Genomic DNA, 13,832 nt, shown 5'->3' with positions numbered 1-13,832 from the left:
CACTCAAATTAATTTCACATACCCTCCACCTGTTTAATGTGTCCACTTTCTCATCTAACGGGTGATTCCCGCAATTAAGTTTGACCCACCGGCCGTAGAATACCGATTAGCTGTAGTCTTTCTTTCCCGTCAATGGTCATGTGACATACCACATGATCGGAATCATTTCAAAATAGCAAAGCGCGGCTTATAATCTTCGTGCCGTCGCTACGGAAGACGAGTAACAGACTCGAGCACGTTCGAGTTCCTTTTCAGGTTAGTCCATCAGCTAGGATAGACCCATATTTATTCAGCGCAATGCCGTAGCTCCCAACACCCATAGTTTAACCGAACCCTACCATTCTTTTACAGATCTTAAAAACAACACACAGAAAGGCATGTAAGTGACGTTTTCATTCTCATGTCAATGTTCACCTTGAGTGTACACCATTATCATGTCTGCTTGTAAGCTTGCTCACGTTTTTTGCTCGTATTGCCTTATTTAATTTGCATGATGTCACACCACAATGATATTACTTATGATACAAATTGTTTCATACTACATTTACGGTATCCCATTCCGTTTTACAGTGTCAACTCCCTGATGAAAGGCATGACCCTAATGCCCGAAATGCATTGGATAGGATAAATGATGATGACATTGCCTGGGATAAAAACGTTTGAGAATATGTGAAAGGATAACAAATTATGCTCGAAATTAAGCTAAATTGCTAATGAAATAAATTACATGCAAACCATTGAATTAACAGAGTGGAAGTCTTTCTTTCTGTGGAAAAGACAACAAAATGTGTGACCATAAAGGGATGACTCTAGAGAACCTCTAGTATCACTTTTTCAACTTATGTTCTAGACGCCGTTGGACCCTCGGCGCCACCTTTTGGTGCACCATAAAAATCAACTAAACCTAACATAACCAAAGGTACAACAAATCTGCTGTGCATCTATCCAACCAAACAATTATATGTTTTTTTTAACACAGGAATTAGTGTTTATAAACTCCTCTCACTTTGCAGGCAGAGACAGAAAAGTAAAGTGGATTATGTGGCAATCTTGAGGGGGGGGTGCAGTGAGTGTGAACGGAAAGTCCGCAGAATGTCATTTTTTCGTAACACACAAAATGTAAATACCTGTAAATGAACTGTTCACATTCAGCAGTTCAGAATTACAGAAATTTGCTTAATTTTTGCTTTCCTAAGTGTGCTGGAAAGAAAGATTTGAATAGGAGCAAGGCACATTGCGTGGTGCTGCACGAACGATAAATGTTAATTGAAACACAATTTCCACATATTATCATGTGTATACGCAAAACTGTGTCTGTGCACATTTAGTTGTCATTTCAATAGAAAATGTGCTGCCTGTAACTGATAGTGTGCTGCCACAAGATGCGTTAGTTACGTTAAAAAATTGCCAGTCTCATGGCCATTACAGCTGGGTGGGTCACAAAAGTTTGTTCTAAAAAGTGGGTTGTGGTTCTAAAACGTTTGGAAAGCACTTGTTTAAATAGAATCTGTAGTCTCTTTCCTGTTCAGAAGTGAAGCCCCTGAGAATCCGTCGAAGCCTACCATGCCATAAGCCTAAGCTAAGAACTTCCAGTGGGGGACTGATAATGGAATTCTAATGCATGGATCAGCTCTGCACAGTGAAGACAAATCACCATTCCATATTTCATGTGCTCCAGTCATGAAGTGCACTGCGTTAGTGAACACCTAGGAGTAAGAACTTGGGAAATTTCAGAAAAAATTTACTAAATCCCTCAACCACTGACCAAATGGTGTAGCCTTTTTAAAAGCTCAGTTTGATGATCTCTGAGAAGCGAAAGCTGCCTGGATCCTTTGGCTGATAATCCGAAGAATTTCTGCCTTCCTGCCAGAGATAATGTGAGTTCCCTCCAGCTCTGCATGAACCTCTGCTTCCAGCATTTTTCTACAGTGCAAATGACCATCTTCTGCTGACCTAAAGTGGGCTGAGGTCTAATGTAGCCTACTTGCCCGTGTGGAACATCCTTCCAGATGTCAGGCCACATATCGGGTCCTGAGACAAAGCACCCTCACCCGGAAGGATTCAGTCTTACCACTTTGTACTGGTTGTTTCTTGTTGAACTGAAAGCTGTGTTATTGGACCCACTACAGCTGAAAAATGTATGCTGGAGCCCCTGAAAACCTTCTACTGAGGACCTGCAAACTCACTGAAAAAGGGGGAGCCTGATAGGTTTCAAATTCGCTGTAATTTTCTCCTTAGATTTTTTTGACACACAGCATGCCTTCCTGGAGATTTTTTCCCAGAAAGTATCCTGTTTATCAAGGTGAAATGTTTTTAGCGGGACTGACTTCCAACTTGTATACAACCAACTTGCTGTTCTCTGAGAAATATATCTTCCATTAGCTCTTTGCTTTCTGCATTACTTCTGTCCCACTGACTATACATGCAGTTCCACCCCAGACTACTGATGGTGGTTGTACGGGAACATAGTGTGAAAATTCATGGTGCATGGGAGGAATGCGCATTTGCTCCCTGACTTCACTTTTGGATGTCTTTACCATGAGCCTGTTGCTGATCCAACAACTGAGAAAACATAATTGGTTAGCAATTCCTTGAATGATTTATGTAAAGCTTCTCACTCAAGTCTTTCATTGCAGCAGGGTACATACTCATGTCACTTGCAGAATACATTTACCAGCCAGCATGATGTATACATTCACAGGATTTCTCATAAGGGGAAGAAGACATTTGTTAAAGTCCAATTATCTGGGGAAATTAGATCAGTTCACAATCGCAGAGTTGCCCAAGGGAAAAGCATCTTTGAAGGTTGTTCATTTATATAGGATGACTCTCGTGTTCATGGCACTTTGAGCCCCTGACACAGGCTTAAAGGATGCATGGAAGTGGGAGGGTTCTGTTTAATGCTGCATGTATGAACAGCAATAACTGGATGGATCTAGTAGGACTTTCTGCAAATATTAAATATGAGCGAAAAGGGGGAAAATAATAATATGCAAGGTTTGTGCTGGATAGACAGTGGCTAAAGAGCACAAGCATTTGATGTGCTACAGCTTTTTATAGGTTTAGTTAAAGATTAGTAAAAGGCGGTCTACTGATTGTTTTCTCATTACCGCTATGTTAAATGTTGATATTTGTAAATGGAACAAAAACCGGTTGTGTGGGTACCAGTTCTTTTGATACTGAATTCCTGAGGCAACAAGTGACATTTAAAGCATTGGATTCTGAAGTGTGCCAATGTTTAGGATAGTTTAAATAAACACTGAAGGTTTGTTGACCAGTCAAAAGTGTGGACTGGCCTGGGTCTTCTGGACCATCGCCCTAGCAATGACTATGAAATAGTACGGTCATTCTTTCTACCTCATTAAGCTTATTTATGAGTTTCCTAATGTATATAGAAAGTGTAACAACGTCCCTTTTGCCCTGTTTCACAGGTGCTGGTTGATGTCCCTTGTACCAATGACAGACACTCCCTCATGGAAGAAGACAATAACATTTTCCACAAGTTGAGAACGAAAGAGCGGCAGATGTTGCCATTACTTCAGGTTGAGTTGCTTGTGTAAGTATGGCAATTTATATGGTGTTAATTTGAACAAAGCCAGGATCAGCATGTATGGTGGCACTGAAAGCTATTAAATACCTTTCTCTCTCTACTTTCAACAGCAATATATGGTTCTTGAGCAAAGAGTGCATAAGTTAGTCTCTTAAAGTTAGAATTCCTGCATCTTGCTTACACAACCGAATGTTGTAAGTAATGTGTAGATAAGGCCATAATTCTGTTTTAAGTAGTTTCATTACACACCTTATCTTATTCGAGAGATAAGCATCTACTGTCAACTGCCCAACATAGAACTATCTTCTATCAGTGTAGAATCATTGTGAATGTGAGGGCTTCTGCACTGTTTCCCGCTCCCAGTCACAAGATTGTTAATGAATATACCTACTATAAACACAGACTGATTCGAATAAGCTCTTTGGTGCATCAGGCACAAAGATGGTTCTTTGGTATCACTACCTGCAAGTTTTAAGTCTCTCACTCCTTTTGGTTCACACCTACCACCTTTCAATGTACTTTGTTTCCTGCTCGATTACCCAGAGTTTTCCCAGCATCCCAACTTTGCTTTTAGTTTCTCCCTTCCCTAGTATCTTTGTCCCCCACTCATTTTTTTAGGTCTCGCCTGGCGTTGCATCGCGCATGCGTTACCTGCTCTGCGAGGGCCTATTGCATTGCAAATGGTTCTTCTATATCCGCCTCAAACTGCACTCTTTCCTGCTCACGTCAGCATCTCGCAGACCCGCCCGTAGAAACTAACTGCCTAACGGCGACTAGAGCGTACGTTGGGAAAACTGCTCTTGACTGTCTTGACCGGTGTTGAGTTCTGCCAGCCTCAAACATGTAAGTACAAATAGGGAGAGTGGAAGACAGCCAAGACCACTTCACTGCCAAAAACCAGAGCGGTTCGAGAAGTTCCCGAGAATGCTGACGTAACCTTTCACTCCTAACTTAAGAGAACCCCACCCCCCCCACGTTGCCTTTTTCTAACCAAACTAAACAAAAATTACATATCTTGTCAACTTCTTTTGAACTTCTCTAGTTACTGAAATAGTTTCGATCCCGGTGAAAATATCTTAACTGCTTGTTACAGTTTCTTAAACAAAGTCTGGATTGTTTGCAGCGATTGGCATTGACTGGGAGTTAACACTCCACCCGACCGCTTGTCTTCTCCAACTCCGGATAGCAGTGGAGTAGCCTGCTTTGTTTTTTAACCAAAGGTAGTGCCTAAGCGTACAACAAGAGTATAGAACTTTACAGTTTCAAGGTTAATTTCATTAGAAGAAAATGTAGTGGTTTTGCCAAATTTGGTTTCATATAGCTCCGAATAAAAACTTTTTATAATACTTTTTTGCCTTTTCAAAAGATTCCTATTCGCAGCCGTTGTTTATCACGCTTTTATAATGCCTGATAATGATGCCAACGTTTCAACTTGTGATCTACATCAATCTTTTGTGACTGAGCGGTTGCAATATAATTTCACACTTCAAGCTGATAGTGAGTAGTAAAGTTACACTCTGATGACATTTTAGTTAGCAATGCATGTTTCATAAAAAGATTGAAAAGGAGGCTCATGATCTGGTCACATGTATAAGATATGCTTTCGAACACACCACTTAGCACTGTAATAATGCTGACTGCAGAAACGGTTCCACAAATGTACAATCAGGGCTTTAAAGACAACTGCCTTTATTTCTAGTTACGCAGAACAGCTCCTTGAATGCAAGGCACATTTTTTTTATCACTGGAAGAAAATAAAGAGGGTTTCCAAAGAGCAAAATCAATTTAGATTGCAATTCTTGCCATGGATCTAGTTATTGGATGCTTCTGTTCATGGCAGATAATGGCACAACATGTGGCTAACATTGGTACACAAAACATGCTTTTACAATCAGATATTATTAAAACCAATCGACACGTAAAAGCTATTTGTGTGTTTTAGAACTCTAAGCAAAGGTTTGAGCTATTGGCATTGTAAATGACAATGCTTTTTATTTATGTTAATTATAAAAAACGATAAATAAAAGGCATTGTCACTTACAATGCCAATAGCTTAAACTCTCGCAAATGCGAGACCTATTGCATTGTCAGACTTCCCCACCAAAGGCATGCCCTGCCTTTTTCCTCTATGCAGCTCCACCTTGTATCCCTGTAACCATCCCTCTCTGAGTTCTAAAAAGCATCTATTGTCCCTGTCTCAGCCTCTTCTGTCTACCTTCGCTGCCTGCGGTATCTCGCTTTCTCCCCTGCATTCTATTACTATCTAGCTACTGTTGGCTCATTATTTGGCATTCCTGGTCATCCAATTGCTCAAGCTAGCTTTGTTTCATTCCACACTGGTTTTTGACCTCATTGTATAGCTATTTAATCACTGGTGGCACAACACCCAGAATAATGTGCTGCGTGGCTAAACACTTATAAGGTCCTAAAGGCGAGACCTATTGGCTATGCCAATGCTTGTTTTAATGATGGAGTCATACCACCACTCAAATTACTTCTGTGTTTAACCATACTAATTCGCCACTTATCCTTTATGGGTTCCGGAGTAGCGTGCTACTCGCCGAAAAAGCACTTTGACGCCTCGTCAGGGGTAGTAAGCACTATATAAATGCAATTAAAATTCAATACAATATATACATTACATCGTTATTACATATTCGCCATTCAAGTAGTTTAAGCAGACAAATGTACAGATCCCATGCTTTCCCTTCCTTTCAGCCCTAACTATGCCCCTTCACCCTCGTACCACTGAATTCTAATGTTAAAGGATACTGGTGAACTTATGTTCCGCGGCTTGGATTTGTTCCCCCTGATTGCACGGGCCAGCATTACCTTACCTCTCCCTGTATCTAGTAGATTCCCATTAAGTAACTTCAGTACAAATCTAGATCAGTCCATGATGTTATTTTATTTCTTACCCCTTAACTTGGTGTTGTCTTAATCAAGGCAAGCCTGTCAGTGCTAGAAGTGATGATCATGTATGAACAAGATAGGGAATTAAACATCTTCCATTTGCAGGTGTGAGTTGCAATAATGTAATGTAATCGGTGAAAATAAAAATAGTGGAAATAGCACCTATTCACAAAATAACTAATTTATTTACACAAGAAATATGTTTCCATTTAAATACGAGATCACAAGAAGCAAGAGAAAAGGCAGGACAGGAGCATCAAAGTACATCATGTAGAGGTCAGGAAAATGAGCATAGGAAGAAGGAACGTTTAGCAAATGAGATCGGGGAGATGATAGGCAATTAAAGATAGGGGAGAAGATGGAGGGAGATGTGTGATGTCAAAACTGAGTGACCTATAGCCTCACTTAAGAACGAGCGATAGAGGCTGTGTGATGGGGAAAGGGCACACCTGGTAGGTGAATTTTTGGCTTACTTTTTAAGATGTTGAAGGAGGGTCAAGTTTAGTATGAGAGCTTTCCTTATTTGTGATGCATTTGCTGAGAGGACTGCTTTAGTATGGTCTTCTTTCTGAAGTGGGTGTCTTGATGCGAAGAATAGTCACTACTAAGAGCTCTGTTGATGCCAGAGGTCTTGGTTTTTTGAGAAAGGTGATCTGATGTATTTGATGAAAGGCCTTTTAGGTATCAACAGAAACTAGGGCCAGTAAGATATGATCATACATACATAAATCATGGTATTGCATAGAAGGACTGCTTATTTAGAGACAAGTGAGCAATGGATCACCACTGTCAGTTCAAAGTTTAAAAACAGTTTTTGAATTCAAGCAATAATTTAGGCTCAGTGTTCACATTTTCTGCCAGTACATTCGGTCCAGCCAAGCGGTAGGGTAGTATGACTGTACTAAACATCATAGGGATCCCCTGCAAGAACTTCTATCAGATTTGTTATATCTGCCATGTCAGTCATTGACGTGCCAGTGTTAATTTATTTGCAGTAACTCAAAATAATAGACACCGAACACTGTTGAACACATTTTCCTGTTTACTGGCCCCATAAATAATCCTTCCCTGCTTGGGTGCAATTGGACAAACGTGTAAAGCTAATTCCATAACCTTATAAAAGATGTGTCCTCTGCTAGGGATAGGTTTATTTTTACTGATGACACTTTCATTTGTGACTATTTTAGCGACCTAGTAGTTTTTATTCAGTTGGTCCTTGTAACATCTGAAGAGACTGTGCTAGCTTCCTGTGTATTAAAGTCCTTCATCAATTATTCTGTTAATAATTAGAACAGCCTTTCCTCGTTTTTCCCTATAGCTACATTGCGTGTAATGTTGTCTTTCGTAAATGCTTTGTACATACAATTTCTTGAACCAACCTGCTTTTAAGTTTAGCATATTCTTTTATAGTTTCCACAGCCTAGTCATACATGCATGGTTCTTGAGTAAACTTAGTCCCTGTAGTTTTGTTTTGGGTGGCCCTTTACATATTCAATTTTACGTATGTCACTTCATAGTTGGCTATGCTTCCTGCCCTTTACATTCCATTTCTGATCTTGAGTAATATGTTGGATAGGGAAAGGTGTTTCATCCCTGTGTAGATACTAAAAACACATAATCGTAATCTGTTTCATCCCATTCAGTAGGTTGTCCTGTTTTCCATGATTCTATAAAATAATTTTCCTTAATTGCGTCTCTGAACATTCATAGCCTTGTAGTGTCCTACTTTCACTCTTCTTGATCTGTCTAGAAGACATGCAACATTACATACCAGTCTCTAATTGTTATGCAATGCCTATCTTAATCGACAACCTATTGAGATCAGAGTAAAGGGTAAAATTGTTAGCATTGAGTAGTATATCTTACCAGAGCTAGAGTCTGTTTTTGGACATGCATATTTGTGACTATCGATGTACTCTCTGACATTTTCTTTGAGTGTTCAGATCAGACACTGCACATTTCTTTCCATTCGCTTTACCCTATGTTTCCAATCTCTATCAAATTGCTTTTCAGTAAATTAGCATATTTGCTTAATATGTGTGTTCCTTGCAGTAATGCGTCACCTTGTTTATACATTTTTAAATATAGTAGCCTCGATTTCAGCTTAACAGATTGATTGACACCAGTCAAGTTAAGCAAAACAATTTTCAGAGTCTTCAAATCTTTGTTCATGCGGAGTAATAATTTAATCCACCTCTTCCAGTTCACAGAATGTTTTGGTTTTCAAACGTTTTGAACTTTAGTTAGCAGTACTCTGCATGGTTTAAATATGCCAGATCTCCTGTCCTGCAACTCCTGGTGCACATCTCCCCCAAAAAACCTTCATCTTTGCCATTGTACTGATGGGTCTCAAGTGCAAATAATTTGTTCCCTTCCTTAAGCAATAGATAATGCTGCAGGAGACCTTACCTTAATTGACTGCACCACAGAAAGCATCTAATATCCTAATTGACCCAAACAATGCTTTTGCGTGCTCTTTGAAGCTCTAGCCAAGAGTGGAATTACATTTTTAGCAAATTGGATATCGTTCTATTTGGAAACCTCACCAGAGCCTGGCTCGCTGCTTGTTAAGATGTTTGGGCACAAATAAGGGATGCTCACTGAATCAACTTCCATCCTGCCTATTCGGTCTTCTGCTTCTTCCAGCCTGTAGAAGACATTTATTAATTCTGCCTGCCTCACTGTGACCTACTGAAGCGTAGGCTTGGTTTCATCATCCACTGTGCCGTTTACCTTCAGGACTGCTGACAATTGAAACATCAGTGTTTGCATTTGTATTAATCTTATTTTATTTAAAGTTATTCTAAACTGCATGCAGCCTTGCGATAGCCTCAGAGTGCTTAGTATGCGGGTACATCTAAGGTAAGAATCTGCTAAAACGTATACCTACCTGGAGGAAAGCAGATCTGTTTACATGGTGATGATCGGGCATAGGCCTATTTTCTTGGTTTCAACTCTAACATTGAACTCTTCTTCTCGTGTCTCCCACTGTGGAGCCTTAGTAGCTGCCTTTTACTCCGTCAGTGTAAAATTAAAACCCTTCATCAATTTTGTCACATGTATGTCGTCCTAGTTTATCATGTATGTACTCGAGATATGCTCAACCGTTAAAGATGGATAGATTCCATAACCTTTTCCTGGTGATCACATTTTATGTTGTTCATGAGCATCCAGTGGTTCAAAATGGTACTCTGCTAGCAATGTACAAAAGATTTTTTTCTTTATTGTGTACATGTCCAGTTCTTGAATACCTTCTTTGTATCCCATTGCACCTTTTCATGTCTTCCATGCAGAGCGAGTATCCTGGCTAGCTTTTTTTATGCTCATATTTGCCTGGTCTGGAATTATAAGCCTGACCAATACATCTTTGGATTATTGTCTGGCATATACAGTAAGTAGAAAGCACCTGAGACAACCTCGCCCCTTATGATCGCAGTAGCCATATAATCATTGGAGTATTTGAAAAAAAGATCTCTTGATGCCATGTTGGATACAATTTCCTTAGATTTCCAGGAGTCGCAGAAGCCATTTACCTGTTTACTATAATCACTATATAAAGAGCTAACATCAATTCATTAAAAGGTTTTTTTTTTTCCATCCTCCCACTACTTAGAAATGTGGGCTGAAGCTAGTAGTAGTATGTACATGTAGAATAGATTTCATTTTTTCATTTTCAAGCCTTGCTTTATTTTCTTGTACCTGAAATTTGATTCAGATTTCACCCTCCTACTTACTGCTGGCTAGTATATTCAAGGTAACTGCAAAACATGTCAATGTCACCCGCTTCCTCCAAGCTACATTTGAAACACTAAACAGGGAATCTTGTGCAGAACTTAAGTTTATGCGGTTACCAATACAATCTGCTAGACGAAAAACTGGCTTCTCTTCCATGCCATTGGTTGCTCCACCTTATGTAATGTATACATGTCTTATATTTGTTTCTTCAGCCTTGGCAAGCTCTCCATCCATATTTCATCAAGTTAATCAGATTCCACATTTGGTGAAGCTGTTGATGCCGCCTTAAAATTTTAATTTGGTCACCAGAGATTACTTCCATTTAATTACGTTTTAAGAAGTTTTAAAAAAATCTTTGATTTTTTTTTGTTGTCAAATGAGCTGGTAATATTTTAAACTTGAGAACCTCCTACATTACAGCTCTTTCAAGTCCTCCCAAGATTTAAATGTCCGTGTACTAAAAAAAATCAGCAATCGAGCGTATGCCAGCATTTTCTTGCGTGCTTCTTAATCTGTGATTTAGATTCTCCAGAGTGCCCTGTGATGTCCATATTGATTGCTATGTAGAAAGATATGGAATGCATATCAACTTTGTCACTACCTCCAGATCTTTGCAGCTGCATGCAGCACCTTCATCTTGAAATTTTAAACCATATTCAGGTGCCACATACTTGTATGACGCTTGTATGAAACACCCCGCCAGATGCCGGTGCAGTTATGTCCTCAAGCCAGTCCATCGGTCCTGTCTGCTCCAATACGCAATAAGTGACCTCGCCTGCTTGCCTGTAAAGGCCAAACAGTATAGCTGAAACTTTGGTAATGCCCACTTGCTCTTTTTCAAAGAGTGACTCAGCTTCAAAGCCAACTGATTGGCCTTACCACACCACACCACACCACATAAATGTGTTTATCGCAGCTTCTATACTTCCTGTTTATCAAAACTTAGTCTAATGGTGTAAAAATAAAGCCATACTTGAAAAAAGATAATGTTCTGTATATTTACCTTACCAAAAAAGGATGAGAGAATTGCCCCTCTACTTTACAAACAAAGGTTTTACCTCCTAATTTTTTTCCCGATTGATATGGGCAATTTTTTTCCACTTTCTGAACAATTATTTCAACATACTTAATCGTGTCCTTGTTAATTTTATCCCCCAAAATATTGAAAAAACACAGATTCATGTTATACAGTTAGTTGGTAGCAATGCAGTTATCTTCTCAGTGTGTGTGTCAAATGTGAATGGATGGGTTCACTCTTTCTACCTTAGCTTGCACACTAATAGTTCAGCTTATAAAACAAAGAGTAAGAGAGACAGTGGAGATGCTAGCCTGCTCCCTCGTTGTAATAAATATTCTTGATTTACCAAAACTCTTTTCCTGGACTGCAAGAAAATACTGTGGTCATAAAATCCTGCTTGTTGTCTTCTTGGCTTTCCTTTGACGATAGTAAGAACATGCTCAGGTTCTCCCCCTGGCTAGGGGTGCTGCCTTTTTTCCAGGAGAATCCGTTTACCTCCATTACAAATGTATGAATGTTTATGGAGTGCACAGTGACTTTGTAGATGAGAAGTGCTCTTCGTATGTTTGGTAGCCTTATGATGAAGCCTAGAGAACAGGTGATAGTCACTTTATATGTTCTGTAAGGCGAATTGTTGAGGGTAACTCGAACCTTTTCATCTGTACTTTCCTTAGGCTCACTTTGGTCAATTTTAATAGCGGTTGCGAACCACCGTCTTCTGATAATTTCCAGGTTGTGTTTTGTTGCTTTTGGAGCGGCTAGTGCCAAGGTTCTCTCAGTTGGAAGTGCGCTTTATGACCTTCAGGCTGCCGTGTTGTATTTCAAATAGTTTTCCCCTTTAGTGTATGTTCTACAGGTGTAGAAGTTGTTGAAGGGGATTTATGTATCTATAGGATTAGACCTCTTTCAAAATGGCTCATGTTTGTTGTTGAGGTTGTCTCCAAGAGGTCAGTATTTTCTTCTTAACATTGTTTCGACCAAGCCTTGTAATTTGTGCTGAAGTCCCACAGTGGCATGAGGGTGACAGTGAGTGCTTTTGGAATAAGTTGATGAGTTAGTTATCAGTTTGCTTCCTGCACCTTGGCTGAAGGCAGTGATATGCAGTATGCATGATCCCTCTTAGATGAGTTGCTTGTGAGGTGCTGGCAGGATAAAACATTATGTTCAGTTATTAGGGCTGTCGCACTACTCTAGCTTTTGGATGGCAATGCCTGTCCTTTCCAGCAGGAAGCATTCTATGGCAGACACACTGGACAGTTGAGGGTAAAAAAAAGTGTCATGACACGTCTCTGTCCTCTGTATGCTTCTGTACCCTCAACGCAGGCTCACAATTTAATATCTAGGTGTTTGTGAGTGCACGTTACTGCAGGCTTGTGGAAAAGAACTGTAAAGGGGCCGGAACACACTCAGAAGAAAACCAAACTTGATGACGAATGTAATGTTTGTTTTCTGCAAATCTTCTACACTGAGGCACTAATTTATGGGACACTTCATTTCCTTCTCAGTCAAATGCCGGTAATTGAAAGTCAAAATTGTGCATGTAGCTACAAAAAAAATCCCAATTAATAAGGTTTTATCAATGATTCTTCTAACCGTTTCTACTGTATTCCACTTTCAGGTCCGGAATCCGCTCTGTGAAGCCTGGTGGCAGCGTTGTCTATTCTACGTGCTCCCTTTCCCAGCTGCAGAACGAGTCTGTGGTCGAGAGAGCTGCAGAGCTGGCAGCCACCGACCATGGCGTCCATGTTGGACTAGAGGACCTGAGCCACTTCCGCAAACTGTACTGCAACACGTTTCGTTTCCACAGCACAAGCAGGGTGGGGGAGCTCATCCTGCCTCACCTCACAGCAAACTTCGGGCCCATGTATTTCTGTAAATTACGCAGAATAAAGTAGAACTATTGGTATAGAGCGTGATCAGTAACTTTATGAAGGCAACCTCATTCTTTAGACTGTTATTACAAGACTCCTTCAGGGTAACCAGAGATGACAATTCTGATAGGACTCACTCGTATTACAGGAGATTACTTTAAAAAAAAAATGTATTATGACTTTGTTACGTCTCGCATGTTGACTTGAAAATCCTTACTGTACAATACATGAGTCATAAAATAAACAGTGTAATAGTGTACTTAAATTGAAGAATATGTGACTTTATGTTCCTATACCATTTGGATGGTCCTGTCCTCATTTGACCTACATTCACCGGTGTATTCAGCTTAAAATACTTTCACATGCATCTCTTTATTTAGTCTAGTACATTTGAAGATAAAAGGCCAGAAGAACTGATCTAATCAGGTTTGACAAGTTGAGTGTAATCGGTAGGTGGGCCGGGCCAAAAATGAGCAAATAAATGTGCATGGCGAGGTGCAGTATGGTTTTTTGTGTTGGTTCTTGGCACATCTAAGGTTTATATATATGTCTGGGAGCAAGGGGGAAATATATAAACTATATAGAAAAGAGCTCCCACCCGACCTGCCTACTTTTACTGTAGGCTAGTACTAGCTCTTTGCGCTACCCACTGCTGTGCAGACAAGTCAAACATTTATTTATATTTTTGTTCATTTTATAATATTATTCAATTCATTCTTAACTTTCATCTGTGAAAACTTTTATA

At 39.8% G+C, this 13,832-nt stretch overlaps 1 protein-coding gene across 2 annotated transcripts in view; it reads left to right on the top strand.

Moving 5' to 3' along the window:
• Positions 1–13,352, top strand: part of NSUN4 (NOP2/Sun RNA methyltransferase 4) — a 105,020-nt gene extending 91,668 nt beyond the window's left edge. For both annotated transcript variants that reach the window (XM_085602749.1, XM_085602748.1), the window contains 2 exons: positions 3,432–3,556; positions 12,835–13,352. In XM_085602749.1, coding sequence (XP_085458875.1) covers positions 3,432–3,556; positions 12,835–13,111 — 402 coding nt within the window. In that variant the 3' untranslated portion in view covers positions 13,112–13,352. The remainder of the gene's footprint in view (positions 1–3,431; positions 3,557–12,834) is intronic.
• The last annotated feature ends 480 nt before the right edge of the window (positions 13,353–13,832 follow it).

This window comes from Triturus cristatus, chromosome 4_2 (assembly GCF_964204655.1).
Source record: "Triturus cristatus chromosome 4_2, aTriCri1.1, whole genome shotgun sequence".
Taxonomy (NCBI): domain Eukaryota; kingdom Metazoa; phylum Chordata; class Amphibia; order Caudata; family Salamandridae; genus Triturus; species Triturus cristatus.
The sequence above is the reverse complement of the archived record's forward strand: the minus strand, read 5'-3'. Positions and strand labels throughout refer to the sequence as shown.